Consider the following 27165-nt stretch of genomic DNA (forward strand, 5'->3'; position numbering starts at 1 on the left):
TGTGGGGCTGAGGGACCCCCGCTCCGCGCACTACCGAAGGCCGTGAGCAGCGAGTCTCGGGGGATAGCACAGCTCTCGGCAGCGTTTAGAGCTACCTTCTCCAGCTGAACAGCCTGAAAACCGCTATGATAATCTTCTCTTAGCCTTGGTATCAGTAGACTTTCTGCTTTTGCAGGGTTATTTTTCTGTAACCTGACATGTCCCGTGCTAGTGCTACAGATCGATTGGATCTTGAGGTTTGAATAGGCGCTATAACTAGTCTCAAATAGCCTGAGGATACACACACACACGCACACATATATATATGTGTGTGTGTGTATGTGTAATCCTATGATCCATAACTAATTATTTTAATTTCATTCTTAGAAGTTTCAGGAGGGCTTTTTTTTTTACTACTGCTCTTTGACAGAAGCTGGAAATCTACTTCACACAGACAATAGTCAACAGGACAGTATTGGTAATTATACATGTATGTGATTTATTCTATTTTAAAAAGTTATATAAAAAGTGTGTATTATATTTCAGAAATCTTTCAGGTGCAGGGAGTTAGACTGAAAATACTCTTCAAATATCTTCCAGTACAGAGGAGTAAAAGTGACAGTACCTTGGTGGTTTTCATAATGTGCACTTCATTTCAGAGGACTTCAGTATGTTTCAGCCTCTGAATACTATGAAACCTTTAACATTTTTGGTGAACCTCTTTCTTTTGTGATGAGCAGTGACCCTTGGGAGGCAAAAAGGCAGTCAGGAGACTGCTTGGACTTTCTCAAGATTCCTAAATGTTTCAAGAAATTTGGAATAATGTGGGGGAAAGAATAATAAAAGGCATACACAAATTAGATTCATTCTGCCCAACCTATCTACTGTAAATCTTCTGAATGAGACAAATGGTCATATTGATATTAACCTACATAAGAACCCCATAATTTTCTTATGATATTCTTTAATGTGTCACATAGTGTTCATTGGAGATGATAAGATGAATAACATACATATTTCAAGAAGCTACAGAAATAGGCCCAAAATTACTTCCTTTCAAAGAGCACAGATAAAAGTTTTGGTATTGAATATTTATTATTTCTAACTTTTGTTAGTGCCCCCGTAGTTGGTTGCAATTTTTAGAATCTGAAGCTTCAGCTTTTGAAAAAAAATTTCCCAACAAAATAGTGTCTGCAAATGTACATGACTATTTTTAGATGTTTTCACCTAAACCCTACTGATTTTATAGAACAAATATAAATTGATCTATAAATTTTGAGAAAAATTGAGCATTAAATTAATTTGATGTAATGTGCCATGAACTTGCTTTCTGTCATTGATGTACTTGATATACTTGCTTCTCATTAGGGAAGGTAGGATATCTTCTGATAGAAAGATTTCCAAAATCCTTGTGAATGTATAATCCTTAAATGAGATCTGAGGTGTTTACAAGGTTCTTGACTTTGGAAACAATCCAAGTGTTACCCTATAGAACCTACATCCTATACTTTGCTGGCTAATGCTTGGCTGTGTGAAGGTGTTACTGAGTCTGATCAACTGATATTTTACCCCCCTCCCTCTGTAATATAATTGAGGCTGATTAAGTTGTCCTTGAGTCCCACCTTGATTTATCGGCTTACTTTCAATAAAGAAGTTACTGCCTCTGAACTGCTTGTGGAACTACTTCAACCCTTTCCTTCAGAGTCCTTCTGTATCATTGTTTCAAAGGTTATCTAACACCGTTTTTTCCTGCATTTCTAATCAATGCAATCTACCTTTTTTTTTTTTTTTTATTACCTAATCTTTCTCTTTGAGCTCTTGGATGAAATCTTAGGGGTGATCACGCGCTGTTCACCCGTCTGTCAGCTTCCTGCAGGCTCCCTTCTGTAATGCTCTGCTGCATGACACCTCCCAAGGTCAGGTGGAGAAAAGCCTCTCTGTGCCTCCATGTGCTCCTTTGTGCCTCCATGTGCTTCTGCAGGCACCTGCCACAGCCCACAGCTCAACTCCATCCCATCTCTTCCCAAAACATAAGGATCATTGAGTTCAGCTCCTCACAGGACTTCTGAAAACTAAAACAGAGGACTATGAGCCTTGTCCAAGCACTCCTTGTACTCCAACAGCCTTGGTGCCATGATGACTGCTTGGGGAGCTTGTTCTACTGACTGATCACCCTCTCATGCAGCTTCATTAAATAGCATAATTGATTAGTGTTGCACTGTATAGTAGAAACCAGAGGAAAAGAAATAACTACATCTTAATTTTTGTTGTACTGCCATACTTTCTCAAAAAAAACACAACAATTGCCCCCAGCACTTCAATTAAAGCATTACATTTCTTAAGTTAAATTTCTACTTGATTTCCTACAGCAAATAATAACATCAAATGCTCAGAATAGTAGATTGCTTTTTCTTAAAATGTGATAGTCTATTCCTACAGAAGAGCACTGTTCTAACTGCTAGTATGTGGTATAGTTAAAAATATTAAACCTACTTATATGCGCACTTATTCAGCACATAGTACAGGGTTAACAGATAGTAATAATAACAACAACAGAAACTAGAGATATTTAATACCTAAATAAATCCTGTTGTTACAGTTCTACAGTTTGGATCCTGGCATTTTAGCATATTGTAAAAACATACAAAATTAATGCTAAAGATAGAGAAGGAAAAATCTATTTTACTTGTACAAAATATAGAACTAGAGTAAGGGATCTATCTTATAAACTTACTGCATGGATTTCTTTTTAAGCTATGACAAGTGGTTTTGTTATATAATTGTAGCCAATAGCTACCCCACTACCAAAGCACAAATAGGATTGAATGTTGCCTTTGTTGATCTGTGCTTAAAATTATAGGGGGCTGAAAACATTTAAAATTCTCAACAAGCTGCATGTATAATATTGACCTTTCCCAACTGACAAATGAACTTAGGAAAATGGCTGCAAAAATAAGATGTTTCTTAGCATTCTTAGCATTGTGCTCAAAGCTAGAGCTAAACTAGCATGCAAAGAACATGACACTTTATTGTATGAAGTTCAGTCATGTATTTATTTTTGTTTAAATTTCTGCTAGGGGTAGGAATTGTTTTATTTAAATGTTTGTCCTTGCCAGTGCCCCTTAGTGTTGGAAAACCATTGTGGGAGTGGGCGGGCTAGGACTCAAGAGTCAGACAGATTTCCCAGTGAAGGAACCAGGCAGTAGCTTCAAACCCTGGGAAACGTAACTTAGGGAGAGCCTTAGAGTTCCTTCCATCATTCCTCATGTTATGTTAAGCCATCCAAGTTCTACTCCCCTGTTGGTTACTTGCGTTCCCTAGAAGGTTTTGTTACTAGAGTGTTATGCCCCTGAGAGTATGTATTGTTGCATCTTCCTTGTTTCTCATCTTCTGGAGTTCAACCCTATATTACCTTCAGTTTCTGGGCATCCATCCCTGTTTTATTTCTCATTAAGTTTCTTTTTTGGGCAACAGCATGACAAACAGTATCTTTACATAAGATAAATCAGTATGTTCAGGTAGGAGAGGTGGTTCCTAAAGCAACTAAGTTTTGCGAGATACCTTCACTGTAACACAAAGTCATGTCGAACTGTATGGGCATGGGTATGCCAGCTTGTGACCATTTCTAGAGGGATAAAAAGTAGTTAAGACAACGGGGATCAGAAGTTGCTGATTTTATAGCGACTGTCTCCTTTGTGTGAAGACCACTGTGTTTTGTACCACTTCTAAGACACTCCTGCACGTCTGGCCAGACAGGTCATCTCTGGTCAATGATATAGACAAAATTAGCTTGCAGTTAAATTCATTCTAGTGTTGTGAGACTCACAAGAATTTCAGCATGTTTTCCTTCTCCCCAGTGTTACCTACTCATTGTCACAAGGTCAGAAGTCAAAAAATGTACTCTTACTTTCATTTTATTGTACAAGTTATACCCAGGAGATGGCTGTTACAAGAAAACTGATGAGAGTTCCATGCTGGAGTTTGCTTATGTGCATGCTGTCTTTTATTTAAAACAGCTTCCTATTTCTTCTGCATCCAATCAAATAACACCAATCCAATTAATCATCAGACCTCTCTAGATTGGTCTATGTTATGCTTTAAGTGCAGGAATTATCTTCTTAGTCTATAACCTGGCAATCTTTATAAGCCTATTTTCTGCTTCTGCGTAGTGGAAACTTACTTTCTTATCATTCTCACTTTCCATCTGATTTTGGGAATGAAGAAGGAAGGGAAAATACTCTCTTGCCCCTGTGTTCAGTATTTGTAATTCATTGCAAAAGTAAGGAGATTAAGGATATTATTAGATTAAAACACCCTATAGATGCTTCATGAGCAAATCTTGGACGTAAGTAAAACAGCTCCTCATTGAGAATTAACTAACCATAAATACAGTAAATAAGATTTGTCATATGCTTGAAAGCTAACATTTTAATTTAACAGCAAGAAAAATTTTGGCAAGAATGTAACAAACATACTAACCCAGAGTCTGACTTCTGTTATTCCCCTTATTGATTTGCAAATTGCCCATCCACATGGTTGTTTGTTGTTTGTGGTTAGAATAACCCAGAATCAGAGCTAAGTTAGCATTCAACAGGGAGAGTTTTTTGTGGGTTTTGGTTTTGATTTCTGTAATGGCTATCAAATTTCAAAATTCCGTGGGCAGTATTAACAATGATAATTTTTTTCATGAGAAATTGGCCAAGGAATGCTCCAAAGTTAAAATATCTATTATTTTATTTCAATATTGCACAAAAATTGCACACAAATGCAATTTAATTTTGATGCTTATTTATTAGCTGCTTCAGACCCAAAGTATTTGGTTATAAAGTTTGAAAAAAAAAAAAAAGGAAAGGGAAACCGCACGCCATACAAGTTAATCCCAAGAGTTTTCCTATTTCCCTTTTAATAATGTGGCTTATGTTTTCTGACTGTTACATTATTGCAATTGTATAGAGAGCCTGTAGTGAGTGGAGAGGTATGTTTTCTAAATGCTGGGACTGTAAAGGTTCTGTTTAGATGTGCGTATAGCAGTTTGACCATTTATAAAAAATTAGTCTCTTCCTATGCCTAAAAGCAAAGATTTTCAAATCTGTTTGTAGATTATAAGGATTTGTTGTGTATGTAAACTGTTTTGTGTATAAAGTTGCAATTATTTTGCTTTGAATGTAAATAATAAGGTGTCATAAATGGAAGAGAATTTCTCACAAAGAAAAGGTGCATAGAATTTTCTGTTATAATAACACAATTTCTAGCTGCTGTATTCCAATTTTCTTCTTACTTAAGAAGGAAAAGAGCATTAACAACCCTGGATTTATTATGCTACATACTGGCAATAGTTACACTCTGTACCATCTTGGACCCTGCTCTGCAGCTCTTGTTCTGAGTAGCTGTAATTCATTCATGTAGCCTTGTTGTGAGTTGGCTAATTGAGCTCTTGAGAGTGGAATTTTTCAGAACATCTTAATTTAGGCAGGTTTCTGGTCTCTGAATTCTGCTGGTATATTTTCTCTGAGACACAGTCCTGCTCTTGAATACTGGCACTTCTAATTCCTCATACTTTTAATGGAGGAGGAGGAGGGGTGATTGTGGTTGTTATTATTTTTAACTTTTTTCTTTTATGTTGGCAATAGACCTTAATGGAGATGATCGTTTTCACACTATGACCATTGCTCTTTTTAAGAGCAGGAACTATGATAACTAAAAATATGAAAGCAATTAAGCCAAATATTTTCTTTCAAACTTTATTGCATTCATTATGGACATCTCTGGGATGAAGTAGATACTGCTATGGATTGTTGCTGCTCCTATTATGTGTTTATGTACATCTTCATATTGATACTAATTTCTTTCACAAGACAACTGAGAATTATGTAACCAAGATTATTTTTGTGGCTTACAATGGTTCTCTCAGAGGCTCCTGACCTTAATTATCCCTTTTCGCCCCCTTTGATAATAATAGTAAGAAAATTGTTGTTCTGACCTAAGGTTTGTTGAGGTAGTGTTAACCTTCATTGAGATTTTTTTTGATACTTAGAAGAAAACCATCCTGTATTTTTTATCTCTGTTCTTTGCTTCCTTTGCTTCGATAACTGGTGAATAATGCATCTTTTGTGGCTTTCATTTTTGATGGCTGAAAACTTTTTGCAACTTTATTATTTTTGGTAATATTTTGTGACTTGAAAAGTTGCATACCTGTTGACAGTATCAATTGTTGCTGTCTCCATGTGTGTTTTCTGTTCTTGTGCAGCTTTTAATTTTTTTATTCCTCTTATAATGAATACCATCTTCAGTAGAAGTTTGGCAGTATATCTGATGATGCATTTTGGAAAAACTTTCATCCAAGTGTGCATTGCTCTTTCTCAAGTACTTTTCCAAGTTATTGTTATATATCATAGCTGTTTTCTTTTTAAAATGTATTCTTACCTTTCTTCCTCCTTCCTGTTAGCGATATATGACATATTTTTGTAAAAGCCATCAAGTAAGTAATAATAGACTATGTCTCATGAAGCAAGTTTATTTCCAGTTCTTGAATGATTTCCTTTGGGCACTGTGGGAAGAGATGGGATGGAGTTGAGCTGTGGGCTGTGGCAGGTGCCTGCAGAAGCACATGGAGGCACAAAGGAGCACATGGAGGCACAGAGAGGCTTTTCTCCACCTGACCTGGGGACAGGAGGTGCCAAGCAGCAGTGCCCTATGGAGAGGAGCCTGCAGGAAGCTGACAGACGGGTGAACAGCGCATGGTCACCTCGCAGAAGGACATTTAGAAATCGTGTTCCTAATGTGGTCACATAGTGAGAATTACCATGTAAGGAAATACTGTGCCTTGAAAAGTGGATAAAACCAGTTCCTTTCTTTGAATAAACAATTCCGTTTCCCTGCCAGTCTGAGTCTGTGCTTCAGTTGTTAACGGGCATCACTTATGGGTTAGCACTCCAAACATTACCTTTTTCTCTGCTGTTCATTTTTGAATTGCCTCTGTCTGTGTATTGTTCTTTTGGATTACTTTCACATGCAGTTTGTCTCAGGGTAATGCGAGGCATTTGAGAGGAAAGCCTACTTTATTATTTGTCAGTCCAGTCTTTTTGTCTAACATCTATGTGAGTTCACTCATGACCTTTGTAATTATATAATGTGGACAGTGTTACAGTGTCTCATTCTTCCAGCTCATTAATGTGAGCTCTCTGACCTGCTGTAATAGGGCCGCCTGTCACCTTTGCTCTCCAGAGGATGGGCTCGTGCTAGGCCTTTGCAGCAGCCCTGTGCTTGCACGTGGTGCACTCATGGGTTTGCTGCCAAGCTGGTCAGTCCTGGGCATGGATTGTCTGCTGTGTATAAATATGAGTTCACTCAGGCTCTCTTTCACAGTGTCACCATATACAGAAAATAATAGCCTGTATATGTCAGGACATCTTTTGGAATGTTGTGTCTTTAAAATTATGTTCTACTTTAATTGCTGCATTTGTGTGTAAAGTAAACTGACACAGAGAACATATTCAAACTAATAAAATATATCTATTTGATTACTGACCAGTAATAAGTGGGATTATATTTTTTGGATTGGGATGTTTTATGAGTTTGACACTGGTATTGGTCATTTAGGAACATTTCTAAGCAAGAGGAATGAAATTGTACTAGAAGAATGAAGTGAAAGATAATGTGTGTTTAATTAAAAAAAAATAGAAGTACAGTGTATCAGAAGGTTTGAAGTACAAGAAATTATTGGTTTAAAGTGAAGCATGAGTATATGGAGACATATTTCATTCAAATTAATTGTTCTATGATAAAGATATTTTTCATTGTCAGTTTTGTAATTTACATACAGAAACCTCCTTTGACCTGTCTCTCCAGGGCAAGAGAGTATACTCATGCATACCTGTAAAGTGGCATAACCTTGGATAAAGTCAGCATTCTGCTACAAGATCATTATTACAAAAAGTTACACCATGTGAAATGGTGGATCTTTTCATGCTAGGACTGAGTCTTCTCTATAGCATTATATTGTTACCAGACTAACAAAATGTTCTTTGCTTTATGGCTCAGGGGAGATGCAGCCATAAAGAGCTTATCACAATGTAATAAATTTCTAGTCTTTAAAAATTAAAAACAGTGTTTCATGGGGAACATGTCTCAGGAAAATGAAAGTATTTGGGCCACTAAGGTATTGTAGTATATCTAATTGCTATTCTGCTGCCTAATAACTTGCACTGTTATTATTGTTGCAGATCATATTTTTCTTATATTTATCCTTCTACCATTTTTAATTTGAACATTTTCATTTTTTCATGAACGAAGGCACCTAGGAGTAAAGAAGTAGTGTTCCTGTTCTGGTTTTGTGCATTCTAAAATGTCAAATGTTTTATGTGTCAGTTGATTGCAAATTGTAGAGTATTGCAAAATTTAATTTCTTGGAATGTTTGATTCAGAGTTGGTTTTGCATAGTTATCAGATATGGATATATGGATATCATTCCTTGGATATGTTATGTTAGTATTGCTTTTGTCTCAAATGCTTTTCATAAATAGCAGGTCTTCGAAATGTTCATTCCAGTGTTAGGCTTTCTATATTGTTAATTCATTCTTTTTTCTAGGTATCTGTTTCTTCTATGCACTCTAGAACATTTTAAACAATATTCTTTATGTTTGGAAAATTTCCAGTGCTCTACAAAACCCTACAATTCCTGTATAAAACTTTAGAGATACAGGGGATGTCTTTTCACGTGTGTGTAAGTATACAAAGGAGAGGATTCTTTCAATTTAGATAGCTGTTAAGATAATGAGCAGCTCTTCAGTAACTCTGAAGTTGTCAAAGAAAAATGCTTTAAAGATATGTCAAAAATTTCTTGAAGAAGTCTACGCGTAGTGGAGAGCTAAGAGTAAAACTGGATTATGGGGTTTATGTTTATTAAACTAGGCCTTGTTTTTCCCTAATCAAAACTCTTGTTCTTAAGAGTTGGCATTTCAGCTTTTGTTGCTGGTACCTGTCTGCATTATATTGGTTAAAGTGCTCTCAACATAAATCCTCATGTTTTCCCCACCTCTCCCATAGGCAATAATACAAGATGTTAAATTGTGTGTTAACATGGTTTTTCTCTCCTCATTCCCCTGGTTAATTGAGAAGTAGCTCTATGTTCTAACTTAGAAGTTTCAATTAAGAGGAGAAAAATAAAAACAATATTCTTAAATTTATCACAAAACTGTGGAAGTTATTCCTCTCTTAACCCATTCCCTTTTCTAATAGTTTACATCAACATGGAATAGATTATTTTCTTTTTCTTCCTTCTGTTATAATTGCAGTTTTCAGGGACTAATGTAAGTATTCCTGTTTGACCCAGATGCTTCTGTATTTGTATGTAAAAAAAAAAGAAGGCATAGTGTTTATTTTTATCTGGGTAATTTTCAGTAAATATTTAGTTTACCTTTCTCTTCATACTATTTTACAGACTGAAATTGTGAGCTTCAGTTCTCTGCTTTACATTCGAATTGTATGTATGAGAAACTACATTGATAGTCTAACATTCCTTAGTATAGCACAGGAGACTTACAATAAGAAAAATACTTTCAGTACTCATTCATGCTTTCAGCGTTGGATCCTACATGTACCTTTCTTCTCTCATCCCATTCCTTTAAAGTGTTCTTGTGTTGTGAATTAAAAACAGGCTTGCTTTAGAAAAACAAAAAAACCCAAAAGTTTGTAAGTTTAGGTTCAACTGAGATTTGATCTGATTTTTCTAGAAGTTATTCTCACTACCATCTTGATATTCTCATTTTATCTGAGTCTTCTTGACTTGGCAGCTGATTTGATAGTGCATATCAATAACTTTTCCCAAACCCCAAGTTTGGGAATTCGCCATTGTAGTGGTTTAAATTTGCTAATTTCGTTTTCCAGCTAATGCACCAAATAAATGTCATGGTTTTAAAGCAGTAACTACAAAATTACTTGAAAACTTACTTATTTTTTGCTATGAGATATGGATTAGAACAAGAGCAAAACAGGCTTGAAACTTAAAAAGAATAAAGTAAGTTTATTAACAAAACTACAAGAATAAGAACACCAGAATAAGACCTCCAGAAAACCCCTTTATCTCCCACTACCCAACCTTTCTTTTGTTCACATGACTACAAAGAGACAAAAAAAAAACTTCGGTGTTTACAACAGTCCCAATTCTTGCTATAGTCTTTCTATCAGTCTTTGTAGAGAAACAGAAGTCTTCTTCTGCTAATCTATGGAGTTTCTCACAAGAAAACTATTTCTGTTACAGCATTCTATTTCTCTGATGCCAGCTGCCTGGAAAAAATCTGCCATCAGTTGTCTCCTCCTATTTCACATCACTCTGAGGTGTGTTATGGGTCAAATGAGTCTAGGGATGTCAGTTTTATAGATGAGTTATTCAAAAGCAAAAAGTTCTTTTCATCTGTCTTTGTGAGCCTCCCTAGAAACAGAAGTTTTCTCTTTGCCTCTCTACGGTCCCAAATCTTTAACTATTACTTCTCTCCTTCTGTTCTAGCACTTCACTGTATCACAACTACTCCACCTTTTGCTCAAAATCTACACTTTGAACACTCCATTCTTCTCAATTTACTCTGTCATGAATTAAAGGAGTTTTTTTTTTTTCCAGAACACTATTGTCCATCTCCGTAGCTTTAACAGAAAAATATTTCAGCTTATTAAAGCATCTCTTTATTCTCTCTTCCCCATCTAAAACTTAATTCTTTTCTTCACTGTCTTTGATGGTTTTATGGTCTCTTCTTCATGTTGATTATCCCTCTCTCTCTCTTCCCCTCTCTCTGGGAAAAAAGGATTAATCTGTAAGTCTCATCCAGGTAGTAAAACAGTTGAAGTCTTAGAAAGCTGCAGATGTTCATGGTGTCAGGTTTCAGTTTAGCAGCAGAAACTGCAAACCAAGCCAGGCCGGCTCCACTTTTCTCCCCCCTCCCTCTGCGGCCTTGTCCAGCCTGGTGGGGGATGGAGGAAGCCAAGACAGAGCCTGTTACCTTGTCAGAAACCAGAAACCAAAGAGAGAGAAATTCCTGGTCTTGAGTCTTAAAGTAGGTATTCACAAGTTGATCTCACTTTTCAATAGTCAGAATTACTGTCAGTTCTCAGAAATGGCTAGCAATTGGTCAGGAGAAAAAACTCCCATCAGCCTCCAGCAGCTTCAATTTCCCTAGCCCCAAAACTATCTTAAAGGTAAAGTCACCCTAAGACAGCCATTCTTTTTCTTAGAGATGAGGTGGTGTCGGATATCGAAGGTATAATATGGAGTACTGTACAGATACTGTACTTTCCATGGGTAGAAGTAAAGGAATTGGTTACAATATCCTATAGTTCTGTTTAAATAACAGGAGCTACTGCCTTCCTTCTAACTATAAAAAAGTGATATTGATAATGTAGGCCCAGAAGCATAAATCATATTTTCAACAAAATAATTTGCAATTACTTATTATTACAGCTATTGTATAGCTGTACTTAATGGCAGTCTAATTTTGGAAAATGTAACCCACTTTAGTGGTCTATAATGGAGCCTTGGAAACAATTGCAAACTACCAAGGAAATTCTTTTTTCACAGAATAATAATGCTGATGATGCAATTTAATGGCTTTAGTACTGACAGTGTAGATGCTTCCTATTTCCAATTAAAGAGCTACTTAAGCTCCTCTGTGAGTCCACTATAGGGAGTTAAATTCTCAAGAGACATGCTAGATTTTCTACAATTAATAATTAGGATAAAGAGTACTGTCAAGAAGAAATCCCCATCCTGAAGAAAACAGCTTTAAATTTTTGTGTAATTTCAGTTTTATTTGTTAGTGGCAAAATTTTGAAGTTGTACAGTATACAGGTTCGTAACAGAAATTACGAGAGGCTGGCAGCCCTGTGACAGTACCGCCATGATCTGTGTCATCCTAACACAAGGAGAAAATCTCCAATCTCTTTGCTTGTGACAAGATCAACGACTAAAGCAACCCTTTGTATTAGAGAGTGTAGACAGTAGCCATAGTCAGTAGTGTGTAGTCCTCTTTGATTGCAATGTTTTATACAATTGGATTATTTTACTACTAGTTAGACTTGCTCTTCAGAAAATAGAAGGAAAAAAGGTATCTTTCCTTGTTGATGGATTACCAGGTTTGCATTTTTGTGCAGTTTTTAACCTCTGAAAACTATTATCCTGAGATTGTTAGAAAGATGTGGCCTGGAGTCTGTGCACCTCTTGCAGAAAAGAAAGGTCTTTGGTTGACCAGCTGTTTTATTATTATTGAACTTGTATGCCTCATAGTTATTTTTTCCGTACATTTAGGAAACATGTAAGTTACCTCGTTTAACTAGTTATGCAGCTCTGTTTGCCTAGGATGTGTTCTAGCAGTTTAAAAACATAATGGCTCAAAGAGTATAGGACTTACCTAAAAGTCATTAGGTTCAGTGACTCAGTTGAACATATTCAGCAAATAAATCAGACACTTTTCCTTTTGCTGATTGTGGGAGAAAGGCTACTGGACATTTTTTCCTTCTTTAGTTTTTAGATAGAGTGAAGGAAGTTTATGCTATTTTTATAAATAAAGTAAAAAATCTCTTCTATCTGCTTATTGAGCATATAATTTCCCAGCCTGTCTTTTGCAAGCACTGTTACAGTAAAACTAAGCACACCCCAGCGTAGTAACTCCTGTGTCAGGCTTATTAAATTTCAGCCACTGGAGAGCGAAGCTGTTTGTGTCTCAAGATGTAAACTTTGACCTCAGCTTGCAGAACTGAGGCAGAAGGGAAGAAAGATTGAGGGAAATTACTTCTAGTTCAGTTCTCAGTATCTCTTTTTATTTTCATCGCATTACTCATATGGAAGAATGAAATGATGCACTGAAATTTCTTGCACTCTTTGAGTCTCTGAACACATATTTTTTATTTCATTTAGTAGGATACACAGCAGTGTTTCTTGTAACTCTAAGCTGTCACACTCAAAACAGAGTCATAACCTAATATTTCCATTATGCCCAGAACCACTCTCTAGCAAAAGAAGATTCAGCCTCTCCCCTTTGAGATAGCTAAAAATATAACCCTAATAGCTACTGTCAGAGAGTCTCCTTCCAGCTTTCTATTTCTTCTTTAGTCCTCATGTGAATTGGGTTCACTGACATGTTAGTGAGATTCTCTTTCCAAACCTTTTTGTAGTTCCAGTATTCTTTCAGGATTACAGTGTGAATAAGTTTCATGATTTCTTATAAGACATCTCTGATACCTTTCTATTATTTTTCACCTATTTTAAACAAGAGATAGTAGTATTTAGGTTAAATGGATTTTGATGTTTGAGGACCTTCTGCTATTTTAAAGTTGTCATAATGTGCTAAAATAATACAAGGTCTGTTTGACTCAAGCATAGGAGTTAAGATTTCTTGATCATCTCCTCTTTGCCAAGAAAATGACTCTCTTAGAAACGCTTTAAAAGCTAAAATATTTTACTTGAAAGTGTGCACTGGATCCAGTACTTCAGCCTTTAGGTACCTGACATGTACCAAACTTTCAAGTGTTGTCTGTGTCACTTCTACTACAATAAAATAATTGTCTGCAGTTTTTAAGATCTGATTATTGAGAGATATCTCTATCTGAATTAAGGTGCGTGCAAGCAGGATCATATGCCAAAATCAATAGTATGGATTTTATTTAACAGAAAATGTGAGGTAGAAAGATAAAAAAGAGAGACTGACAGATTAAGCAGACTATAGTCACCACCTGTGGATTCAGCAGCATCCTATTGGTCCTTCTTCACCCTGAGCTTCTTGGTGGTGAGGATCCTAAAGTTGTTGAAAATTTTTCACTATTTATACATTTAAGCAAGCAAATGAACTTATGTTCATTGGCTACATAGTTCTCTTACTCTATTTGTTAAATGATTCCCTCACTTTTAGTGCTAATTAATCCCATGCTCAGTCTTTCTGGGGTTTGAGTCAGTGGGTTTCTTGAGTCAGTGGTTTCTGATCTCCCCCTGCCGTATTTAGTCTGACCTGATTTTAGCAGTGTTCAGTTGGTTTTCCTCGTCCATTATCAGTGATATGTTCTTCTCCCCCGGCATTTTTTACCTCCCTCTAGACTGACATAACGCTCAGACAATAGTACCACCTTTATCTTTTCTCAAGTTCCTGTCAGGTGGCTTAATTTACAGTCCAGGTTCCAGGAATCAATGCAGGTATATTTGGGGGAGGCAACTTCAGTGGTTGCAGATTAGTGATTACTTATTTACACAGTTTGCCACAATGGGCAAAGACCTTCAGTGGAGGCAATATTTGAAGCAGGCAACCATAATTTTTAAATCCTTATAGAACCAAAGAGGTTGATAAAGTTTTTTGCAGATTAGTGTTCCTGGGGTGGTTTCAAACTGAGCTGATTTGAAATCCTTTCACAGGTCTTTTGCATCAGAATTTTAATTCTGAAGTGTTTCTTCCATGTCTTGATCTGTAGTTGATGCCTCGTATTTGCTATTTTTTTTCATGCTTCCTAATCAATCTGTGTCTACCATATTCTCATTTTATCTGAGTCTTCTTGACTTGGCAGCTGATTTGATAGTGCATATCAATAACTTTTACACAGAGATTTTATGTGATGGGACATAGAAATTTTGGGCAACAATTTTCATGACAGAAGGCTAACTTAAAATATTCTGGTAAGATTTTCCAGTTAATGAAAGTTAATTCAGTCTATTTTTAGTTATATAATAACGAAACTAGTTGTAGTTCTAACTATAGAACTATAGTTAAAATTAATACTAATAACTAACTAGTATAAGTTCTGTACTAGTATTACTAGGTAGACTAAAACATGTATGCAGAGAGGCTAAAGCTTTTCAGCAAAATTTCAGATACATGCTGGGAGAAAAATGATGCAGCTCTTTAGCAGCAGGTCTGAGAATTAGTGTGTAAATACTCATGAAGAAAATTAATGCTGTTAAAAATCTGGTTTTGTGCACTAAACTCTGTAAGTAGCAGTTGGGGAATATTGTTACAAAGACCTAGTACTGATACAGTATAACTGCGCTTGAGTAGCAGGCTGGCCTAATTTGCTGTGAATAGACATTCATTTTGCCATATGAGGAGTTGTCAGTGCACATATCTGTGTGGTTCAGGTTCTGGAGTATGAATGGTATTTTAGCTCAGAAACACAAAAGCATTGTGTATTGGATGGGACTATGAGCAACCTGATCTAGTGAAAGGTGTCCCTGCCCTTCTCAGGGGGATTGGAGCAAGTTGTATTTGAAAGGTCTCTTTCAACCCAAATCATTCTGTGGTTTGTGTGCCTATTTCTCACTGGGTTCGATGGGGCTTACTTAAAAGTTTCTATAGCCAAGTTTTACTTCATCCTGACAATCATAAGCAAGCTGATTATATTCTAAAGCAAAGTGTAGTCTTCCAGTATTTTCTTTGCTTTTACCAATGGTGTTTGGAAACAAAAAGACCATAATTTGTGACACTTCTAGCTTTGGGTGGTCTTTCTCTTGGCTGTAGGCTATATTTGATCTAAGACGCAGTTAGGACTTGCCTCTGGCATACTGCCAAATTTGGAGGCAGGACAAATCTTGCTGTCATATGAGGCCTTTCAATAGTCTATGAGAATAGCCCTCTATTCTGATCCTTAATCCCACATGGGAGGTGAGGGCTCTGGTAACATATCTCAGAGAAGCTTATGGCTCATCTGTGTGGAAGTCCTCTGTTACATTGCATTGGAAGTTCCTTTTATCGGTATCTATATAATGAGTTTGAATTTTCTTCTACAGTTTTCAAACAGTCATTGCAGCTCATAAATCAGTTTTCAGTTTGCTGTATCATACTTTCCTTATGCATATCAAAGGTCTGATTCTTTTTTGTGCATTTTAGGTTATCGTTAGTATAAGGAGTTCTTGGTATAGAACTATTAAAGAATTATTGTGACCAGGTCTTCTGCAGTATTTCTCTCACTTTGCTCTTGTATGTAGTCAGCCATGATGAAAAGTCCTCACTCTTGGAAAATAAAGCTATTTGATGATTTTTGATTTTCTGCTCTTGGTGTTATCACCACAGAGAAATCACTCCATCAGCGGACTTACCTCAAAAATTTAGGCACTCTTGCGTGGACAGAAGAGATTGTCTTTATTAATCTGTAGTTCTCTACACCTCTGTGGTAGTATGTTTGACACATTGCCATCATTAAATTTAGGACATTGTCCAAGGCCACAGTAGAAAAGTAATGGTTTTGTTTTCTATTGAAGTCACTCTGTCTTTTAAAATGTTTCCACTGTTGAGGAAACAGATGTTTTGACAGTATTACAGAACATGATTTAGAAAGATGTAGCACTGAAAGTCAAACATCTTGAATTTGCATCTTGATCAAGTCTTTATATGTATAATCTCTCTGAGAATATACATAATATATATTCTTAGAAAGCCAAAAGCTTTCTGAGAATAAGGAAATCAGTATTGTGAGAGACCTGTGGTGTGCTGAAGAGAATTTTCCCTATGGCCTCACTTTGTTGTGGTTTTTTTTTGAGGAAAGAATAAAGTTTCCTTACTTTTTTTTCCCCTTTCATAGCTATTTTTTTTTTCCATTCTTGCTCTTTTAGATTGTGGGTTAGACAGAACAGAAAAGCTCTGGGATATATTCTTTAGGGAAGGTTATGTTTCTTATAGCTATCTTATAGGTAGCTCTTCTTTCCAAAGAAGTATGTATTTACATTTGTCTTTGTGTGGCAAGGTTTTGGTAGCAGAGGAGTTGGGTGGAATGGTGGGCTGCTTCTCTGAGAAGATGCCAGAAGCTTCCCCAGTTTCTGATGGGGAGCCAATGCCAGCCAGATCCAAGACAGACATGCCTCTGGCTAAGGCTGAGCTCATCAGTAGCAGTGGTTGTGCTGCTACTGGGGTAAGAGATTTAAGAACGTGAAGATCACCTGCTGAACAACATCAGCCAGGACAGAGGAGCTAGAACATGTGAGAGAAACAGGCCTGCAGACATCAAGGTTGGTAAAGAAGGAGGGGGAGGACATGCTCCAGGTGCTGGAGGAGACCTCCTTCTGCAGAGGAAGGAGCAGCAGAGATGTGTGATAAACTGACCACAACCCTTCTTCCCTGTTCACCTGTGCTGTTGCAGGAGAGGAAGTAGAGAAGTTAGGAATAAAGCTAAACTCAGGAAGAAGGGACAGGTGTAGAGAAAGGTTTTTTAAATTTTGGTCTTATTTCTTATTCCCCTGCTCAGATATAATTTCCCCAAATTGTGTCTGTTTTGCCTGTGATGGTAACTGGTGGGTGATCTCTCCCTGCCCTCATCTTGACCCATGAATCTTTTATTGTATTTTCATTCCCTTGTCCAGCTGAGGGGGAGGAGAATGAAAGAGTAGCTTGGGGCTTTGCTGGGTACCTGGCCCAACCAAGGCCAGCCCACCAGACTCTTAATTAAGAAGATACAATAGGCTATTCTCCTCACTTTGGTAAGAAAATTACCCTTCTGGTTTGATCTACCTTGTGTAGGAGTGGTTTTATTCAGATGCCTTGAACATCTCATTTCAAAACAACTTTTTAGACCTTGTTTCAAACAATTCCTTGGGCCAGTGAACTGCTGCTCTGTGTTACCAGCAATATCTCAAGAAGAAGAGGTACCCCCTTGGTGAAAGGCTTACTTCCTTGTGAATATGCTATGAGCTCATAGGGTGTTCAGAGCTGGTAATTGCTCCTCTGGTTGAGAACATTGCTTGTATAAATTTCCAAGGTCTAGTAGCTCATATAATAATGACAGTGTAATGTTGCCCGACTTGAGTCTCCCCATACACATTTTAAGAAGCTGTGTCTCTGTAAACTGTAGATTTCCACCCAACAAGCAGGGTTTTTCAGGAACCATATCTGTTCCACAGATATTTGCTGTTTGCCTAGTTCTGTCTTTAATGGTTAAGGGCCTAAGGAAGCATATTAAGCAGTTTCTATGAATCAAAACTTTTCTATTTTTAAACTAATGAGATGTTGTCACATAGATGATGCTTAATAAGTCCAGTTTTAGAATGTTTTGTATTAAGTAATGTATATTGCCTTCATATTTCAAAGTTTGATTCCCTCATGCTCTGGAATTGAAGTACAGACTTCTCTTTATGTTTTCATATACTGCTTTGCATTGGTGCCAGAGTATTTGTTTACAGTTCCACATCGGAAGAGTTTGCATGCTTTATTTGTGAACTCTTTCTTTCACTTCCCTGTGGCATTAAAAAAGAAGGATAAGGTGTATATATGAATACAAGATAGCATTAAGATATGTCTACTGTATTAATGTAAACTAAAACCCTTTTGAATTTGTTCAGAAGTTTCTTCCTCTCCTCATAGAAATACCATGTTTCTCTGCATATAAAATGAGAAATTGGCTTCCTCTGTAGCTGCCATTGAAGAATTCTCCCAGTAATGTAAGCCCACAGGGGAAAATACGTGATACTCATTTGGGAACAGTTTCATGCGGCTGCTATTGTTTGAAAATCAAATTTACTTCCTTTTTAAACCTGTTAGCAGTAACTTGAATTCATGGGAGGATCTCTCAGAGGAGGGCAAACAGACTGACAACACTGAATTAGCTAGTAGCAGCATGTTTCTCTGGACTTAGTAATCACAATGTAACATGTTCGTCTGCCTTGGACTGTACTTATATTAATATTCAACTACAAGGGAAAATAAGAAGTAGGTTTGCAAAAATTAAAGCTCCAGAACAGTCTTACACCTTCTCCTTACTAAAATGAATAATGGATCTTTTCAGTGAGTTTTTCTAAGTGCTAATCAAAAATGTAATGATTTACAAATCATTATTCAATTAAATTGGAAGCAGCAATTTTAATTTTCAGCAATTATAATATTTTTTTCTTTATCTTTGGAAGTTATGGTTTATCAATCATGTAGAATGGTTTACTGAATAACTTGCTCTTTATAAGTGGCTTATGATTTTGAAGTAGCCATTATTTGGTGCTTGATGTTTATTTTAATAGATACTTCACCTTCCTTTAACTTCTAGGGAACAATAATATGAATTTAAGTGGTACTGGTTATGAGAGTAGATCAATGGGAAGATAGAAGACATGAATACTACAGCAATATTTCCCTTGGTTTGGTGGTCCAGACTGTCTTTAGGTTCAGTTTGCCTGGTTGGGTACATCAGCCTTGACATTTAGGCATGGCTCAAATATTTCGCTTGAGTATGTGTGAAACCAGTGCTTATTTCCTTCCGTGGCAGTGAAATGAGTGTGTCTAAGGGGATAAATTTTGATTTCATTTTTCTTCCTAAACAAGTTCATGGAAGGAATGGGGGAATACTATAGTAAGGAAAAGAATATCCCTTTTCCTTGTGTAGTTTCAGTGCTAAGCATTTTGAATCACATTCCTTTAATGAGCCATTAAGCCAGGAGGCTCCAGGTTGATTTGTATTTTTTGGCTAATACTAATCCTGAGTTTTATTCTTTAAAATACACTTTTGCCTGTAAAACACAGTTCTATACATACACCATATATAATTAAATATATAAAAATAGATGCCTGTATGCTTATGTGCAAGCGTATAAATGGTTTATCTGTATAGAAGTGTGTATATGTACATAACATAATAGCAAAAAAAAATGTCAGGGTATGTTAGAAAAACAGCCTTAGGCCCTTAGGATGGATTGAAAGACTGAGTTTCATTTTCTGAACTAGTGCTCCAACAGTTAGGCTGTTATGCAAAAAGTAATTTCTGTTGTCTGCCTTCTTCATCCCTAATTTAACTGGGCTGCTGCAAGTGATTTCAAGGTCAGTTGTTAAACTGCTGGGTTTTTTCCTTTTAGCTATCATGGGTAACCATAGTCATGCACTTTTAAACTAGCTTTCATAGTAAAGTGTGAATGGAAGAATGTTGAGGGAGCAGTGCAAACTGACCTTTTGACACAAATTGCAAGATTGTTGTCTATGACAGATTATTAAAAGAATAAAGTCTTCTCTATTTTCTGTTTGCTTAGCTAAGTCAGGAGGCTTCAGCTCTAGTTCTTAAGTGATTCTGGTGGTTTAACTTTTTGCAGTTTCAGAGCTGTTTTAATGACAGTTGTATACTTGCTACTCTTTTGCATTGCTCATACTGGTTTTATCTATCTTGTTTGGCCGATACTGTAAGATGAATGTCTCAGATTCTCTCTGAAAAAAATAAGGGAGAAAAAATAATAGAGAATGAGTTATGCACAAACAGTTATTCAGTGACAGACTATTGCTCCCTCAGCAGCCATTTCTGGTTTTGTGTTTTGTGGGCTTTTTGGGTCTTTTTTGAGATGGAACTGCAATTTATAAATTCTGGATAGTAATACCTTGACTTCTTTGTGTTGAGAGGATGTTCCTTGTTCCATTCTATGTTTGCTGTTCAGAGGCCATTCATGTCCCATTCTTTTCTCTTTTCCTGCTTACCAAAATCACCAGTAGAATCTTCCAAGTTTATGGATACCCATGTGGCTTTTATCTTACCAGTGGTGCTTCCTAAAATTTGTGGTAGTCCACATAGCATTTGGAAATGTGTTGAATGGCTCACTGATACTCACACCCTCAGCTGTTGAAATCCTGAAATATTTCAGGAATTGGTTCATTTGTGTAACTGAATGAGCTAAGAGAAGATCCTGTCTGTGGGGAGAGAGGTCGTAGAATGGCAAGACGGATGAGAGATCTCTTTCAGGTACAGAGACTTAGCTGAGACATCCATTCCCTGGCTTTCATGCAGTGCTGCAGCATTTGTTCTGCTCCTGAGCCTCACAGACTTGACACAACTGGTCAGTGAGCTGCTCAGCCATGTCTTTTGTGTGCTTGGGAGAGGAAGAACTGAGTACATGATTTTCCTGATATTGAAATAGGTGGGCATAAGGATCAATGGCCGAGCATGTGATGCTCTGTACTAGACAAACCTAATGTTTCTGATGGGAAATCTGTCACTTTTGGCTTTGCCACTGCTGTGTTTAAATCCCATATTCTTTAACACTGTTCATTTGATACATTGGGAGAATAAACACACAAAGGCCTATGTTATGTCTTAATCCAGAAGTGAGAGAAAATGTGAATGTCATTACTATAACTCTATATGTAGAGGAAATATCTGATCTTGATTGATCTAGTCCCAGTTGTCCACATTTCAGCTCTTGTATAGATTTGTTCGCAAGTTAACAGTTTATGCTGTACTAAATGCCACCAAATGAGTTGCTAAAAAGAAAAATTCACACTTCTATAATCCGGTTTATAATTATATTTGTCTCTTGTACCCCAACTGAGCATCTCAGTAATTTGTATGGTTTCTTACACTGTTGCATACTCTGAAGAGATTATGGGAATAATATGAAAGACTGATAGGAAAGCAAAATCATAGTCACCTGTGTGTTCATTCAGTATTGATGGTAACAACATCTAATGAGTCTTTCTCAGTCCTGGGCCAAAATGCTAGTAAAAATGGCTTACTGTGTCTAAATTTGGCTAAATTATACTGAAAATATATACTAAATACTGAAAATGCTTCTCTTTTACTTGTGAATAGAAATCTGCCTCATGGGTATGGACACAAGAAACCTGTTGCTTAACTTAAAATTCTTCTATTTTATCAGTTTTCTATCCCTTACAAACAAACAAACAAACAAACAAACAAAAAAACCCCAAAACCAAACGCAACAAAAAAACAACCAAAAACAAACAAAAAACCCCTACAGTTTGATTGTCCAGAGTCTGATTTTGAATTACTGAAATATATTGAATGCATACAATTAAAACTCTGTTTAAGATGGTTTAGGCTCCTAGCAGAAGGATAAATCATTGGTGTATTTCATCTGGGAAGCTTAATGCAAAATTGAGATGGGTTATTCAAACAAAGAACACAAAGCTCGTGATTAAGATGAGCTGTGGCTAAAAGGAGGGTTCATGCCTACTTATCTCATCTTCTTGATAAAATAGAGATTATTTTAGAATAACAGTAGCATAATATTCAATTAGAAGGTGTATAAATAAATAAATACATAAATACAAAACTAAATTCTGTATTCATGAAGTCATAATTTTCTGTCTTAAACTGTCTTTATGTGTAAATGATAAAGATGAGGCTTACATACTGTTTTGATGTTTGCTTTACCTCCAGCCTAAGTAGATCTGCACATCTAATTGTGACTGCAGTGATTCAGGCAGGTCATCCAATCCATATATTCACTATGGTGTGTTGCCAAGTGACCTCCAGGTCCCTCTGAATTCATGTCAGCATATTTTTGTGCCAGATCACAAATTGAGTAATCCAGTGCCTGTGTCATTTTGGTCACTTTATTTGTATTTATTGTGGCTGGCTTGTACACACTTGAAACACCACCAGTGAAGCTGACTGTGCTTTTATATTGAAGAAGGGTCACTATAAAAATGACTAGAAGATAATACGTGACTAGGGGATGAATGTTACTCATTCCCAGTGAAATGTAGTGAGCAGATGGACAGTATGTTGTGCTGATAATGTCCATCTAAAAGATGATTCAAGAGATGAGAGATAGAAATAAAAAGAGTATTTTGAAAACTTACACATTTACTCGAAATTGCAGGAGCTAAGAATTCTTGCTTTTCCTTCCCTTTATTAGAACATGCCACTGCCACATATGTCCTGTTGTGTTCTCAGTTTGCATTCCTGATGGAGTTAACAGCACTAACTGACTTTTCAGAGGAGACTACTTAAAAAGATAAACAGATGGCTTTTCTACCTGTGTTTGAGATCTTTGCTGAAATGAAGACAAGAGCTGGAAGTACATTTTGTCCCCATATTAGTGTTAAATTAAATGTTAATGAACTTCTTTTTCCAAAATTTGTAGGGGGAGGAGGGGAGGAAAGGGCAAATTGTTTTTTTGTATTAAAAAAAAAACAGTTTTAAACCTAAAACCACCTTTGACATATGAGCTGATAGTATCACTGCCAAAGTTGAGTCTGAAGTTTACTCTTGTCTGAAATCCCCTGGAAATACAAGTGAGTGTGTTCTGTTTGAGTAATCTCTTGCAGTGGTGCCAGCAGCACTGTAATAATAACCATAATGTCTTTGAAGACACTTAGAAGCTTCCTCTCAAAGGCACTCTTAAATAATTAAATCTTTTTTCTTTTTTCAATTTACATGGAATATGTAATGGCATCCCCCAAGTACCAGATTTCCTTCCTTCCTTCCTTTTCTTTCTCATGAAAAGCATAAATAGAGTATTTTAATTAAGACACTGCTTGCTATCTGGGATAGTAAAGAAAGGTAATGAAAGAGCAGCACCAGATATCTATTGAGTTACCTTTTATTTATGCAGAAATGACAGCTTGAAAGACCTGGGTACCTCTGAAGTGGTGGTAGAAGCCTTGGCTCACTCCTGCAAATAAAGGGTGACTTTTTATCCACTTTGCTACGTGCCCTCTGGCTCCTTGTAGTTCATGCTCTGACCATTTATGTGGTGTCTTAGCAAGACCAGCTGCCTACTTGTTTGTACACAGGTTGAATTTTTTTTTTTTTTTTTTTTTTTTTTTTTTACAGATACTGAATGTCTCTATTCAAAAGTGTTTGAAGAGATCTGTGGGCGTTTTGGAAAGACCTATAGCTGGGATGTGAAGTCCTTGGTTCTAGGTAGACAAGCCCTAGAAGCAGCAGAGTTTATTCGAGATGCTCTAGATCTTCCAATAACTAAAGAAGAGTTATTAATTGAAAGTAAAGTGAAGCTGGAGAAGATATTCCATACTGCAGAGTTGATGCCAGGTATGTTTCTTTACAGCATTTATAAACTCTTTATGCAATTATTTAAATGCTAATCAAGGTAGAAGTTAATAATCTGCCTTCCACAAAGCAGTTACTCTTACAGATTATGTTTCATTGCTATTGTTTTAGAAAATTTACCTAAATCTACCTGTTTATTTACCTGTTTAAAAGGATATTTTACCTATTAAAGTTGCAAATTTTTTTTCCCTGTTTACTTGGGGAAAAGCTTTTTTTTTTTCATGTTTTAAAAGAACAAAAAAGACTAGATTCATGTTCATGCATTCTGTTTGGTAAACTAGACATTCTTTATAATTGTTGTTGGCAGCTGTGTTTTACCTGGCTATGAGCATAGTCTGACTTTGTTAGGCACAGATGCATTTGCTTGCACATCTAAAAGTATATGGGCCCATGGGTTATTTCTGTTGGGATTAGTCTCTCCTAACCCAAAAATTGTAATTCAAGTACAGCGGCTGAGTGTGTCAGTGGAGAAGGGGGGGTTTTCAGGTTATCCTAAGACAGGTGAGTTCCCTTACCTTCTGAAGATATGTGCCTTTTGCCAGTGATTGTGCAGGATGCTCAAGCGAGTAGCTTCAATGAGATAACTCAAGGTAAGCAAGAGGATGAATCTTACCTGTAGTGTGAATGCATTGTTTTGTATTCAATTACATTTAGATTTTGAATGCTTAGAGAGAAATCTTCAGCCATGCAACACAATCAGTAACTAAAGCTAGGACTGCTGCTAATTTTATGTACAATGTTAAACTTTCTGGAGCAAGTGTCACTAATTAATGATGGGAAAAAATAACAAACAGAAGGACTATAAGAAACGTATTAGAAATTAAATAACTGCATGTTACTGTACATGTTTAACAGTTACCATTTTTTCTCTTTGAATGTGTGCTTATTTGTTCTGACAATTTCTACAGCACATTAATATTTTAATTCTTAGATTTTTTTTATACCTGGTTTCATAATGCATTAAGATGAAAGTGATATATTAGGAATAAATAACAAGTAGCAAAAATAAAAAGTGTGATTTTTTTCAGTGGCTAAAAAAATTTAGTATATTGTATGTCCAACTTAGTTCTCTCTTAGTTATCTCTCTAATGTCCTTTATATGCAGGATTTTTCAAATTGCATCTCTCTCACTTATAGATCCACCTGAAAAATCTGTAAGCCTAGTAAAACTTTCCAGAAAAAAAAGAAAGTTGGATTGATGTATTTTCCATTCTTCATCTCAAGCTTCTGGGACTGACTTTTCAAATATATCTTTTGCAAGCCAAACAAAGAAAATCTTGTCTGGATTTAGAAAATGCCCAATGAACAGACTGGGTAAAATGTTAGGTGCCACAGAGAAGAGTTGCTGTAAAGAAACAACACGAGTAATTGATGCTATTAGGTGGATATTCCATCATGCCTGCTGTAGACTGTGATAGTGTGGCTGAGCTGGCTTGAACAGAGTTAGAAAGGTGATGGAACAGATTAGCCAAGGGAAACATGAAGTTTTCTACTGTTCCTGCCTTCAAAAAGTGAATTTTGGCCTCACTGAAGCTGCACTACTATGCATGAAACAAGCAAAATTTGTACTAGGAAAAGCAAGTAAACATTTTCTTCATTGTTCAACTGATTATCTTTTCAGTTCAACTAAATACCCATAATAACTTTTTTCAGTCTATATTCTAAACTAGAATTGTGAACTAGGATACAAGCTGAATTGCCATGAATTTTAGGATACCAGGTTGATGACAGCTAGTAAGCTAGAAGAAAATGTCTTCAGCTACTTTCTATTCCATTTCTTTAAGAATTGTTCTCCAGTTAAGCAGACTTTTTAACCTGATTCTGTCTTTTTGTATCTTCTGAGGATGTTTATTAATGGATTGTAAATTTATTCTACAGTCACTTATGTTCTTGAATTAAGAATGGGATTCTTGCATGTGTTGTGCAAGATGTAAAAATGGTACTGTTTAGAGTTTGCATTTTTCTCTCATCAAACTGATCTTTCAGATGGTTACAGGTAAATACAGGAAAGTGAAAGTTAATTGTCATGTTAACAGTGTAAGAAGACTCTAAAGTGCTGTATCTCTGGTTATCTTTTGACAGTTAATAGACAGGTGAGGTTCTATTTTTCAATCAGTTCCTAAAGGTTGTCCAAAAAATTGGATTGAAATTTGATTTGGTGGGAAGCACTGCTGAACAGTGACCAGTGATGTTTGAAAAGGTGACTCAAACAAAGTGGCACTTGTTTCTTGATGAGCTATGCAGATGATCTTGCCAAAGATGATAGCTCTGTAAATTCCTAAATCAAGTGAATGACAGATACGTCAGTGATGTTTAAGGATAGTGTGGAAATTGAATATTTAATTGGCAAAGCAGTGCTTTGTCTGACAAGTTGGAAACATATCCTGGTTACCGCTGAGATAGTTTATTTTCTTCTTAGTAGCAGGTGCAGTGCTGTGTTTTGAATTTAGTACAAGAATGAAGTTGGTAACACACTGATGTTTAAGTAGTGCTTACCCCAAATCAAGGATTTTTCATTTTCACATGCTCTGCCAGTGAATAGATGCACAATAGGCCAGGAGAGAGCATGGCCAGGACAGCATATCTGAACTGGCCAAAGGGATATTCCATACCATAGCACATCATGCCCAATATATAAACTGGGGTTGCTGCCCAGGAGGGGTACTAGTTGTGGATTGAAGATGGTCTGGGCATCAGTCAGCAGTTGGTGAGCAATTGTATCACTCTTAGATTTTATCTGTCTCTCCCCCTCTTCCTTTAGTTTTATAACCAGTAATATTAATATTATCATTATTACTTTGTTTTGACTATTAATCTGTTCTTATCTCAACCCACAAGTTGGTTTTTTTTCCCAGTTTGTCTTTCTGACCCACCAGGTAGGATACATGTACTAAGTGAGAAGCTGTGTGGTACTTAATGTCCAGCTGGGGTTAAACCATGGCACAGGCTATATGACAGGCATTAGTGTACAGCACCTCTGAGACATAAGTGGCTGAAGACAGAATTTTGGCTATTTCAGTATGGCCAAACTGACAGACAAGCTTCAATACATCAGGCTGTGGTCAAAATACGAATTTCATCTAAGAAGAGGCTCCATCCGTTTCTAATATGGAATTTTCTGGTAACTATTTGAGAGTTTTTCACAGTTAGATTTATTTTTAGCTCTGAAGAAATCTTAAGGAATGGTAATTTTGATTCAGTGGAGAAAGAAATTAATCCAAGATGACACAAAATGACTGGCCTGCCACTGTGCTGCTTTTCTAAATATTTCTGTCAGAGTATAGACATTATTATCTACAAGGGTAATGCAGTAGGCTTTCTGTTTCTGTAAATGCATTTTGAGCATTTCTGTGTTTCAGGGAAGTGCAGTCAGAAGACGAGGGAATGACAAGCAGAGCAGAAGAAAACCATGCATATGTATATTTACCTATATGTATATAGGTGTGCTTTTGC

The 27165-nt window shown here is 36.5% G+C and overlaps 1 protein-coding gene across 1 annotated transcript in view; it reads left to right on the plus strand.

Annotated features, from left to right (window-relative positions):
• The window catches only part of PUDP (pseudouridine 5'-phosphatase), a 73213-nt gene that overhangs the window by 635 nt on the left and 45413 nt on the right, over nucleotides 1–27165 (plus strand). The window contains exon 2 of the mRNA XM_058863062.1: nucleotides 23476–23694. Within this exon, the coding sequence (XP_058719045.1) occupies nucleotides 23476–23694 (219 nt within the window). The remainder of the gene's footprint in view (nucleotides 1–23475; nucleotides 23695–27165) is intronic.

Source organism: Poecile atricapillus, chromosome 1 (assembly GCF_030490865.1).
Source record: "Poecile atricapillus isolate bPoeAtr1 chromosome 1, bPoeAtr1.hap1, whole genome shotgun sequence".
In the NCBI taxonomy this organism is placed as follows: Eukaryota; Metazoa; Chordata; class Aves; order Passeriformes; family Paridae; genus Poecile; species Poecile atricapillus.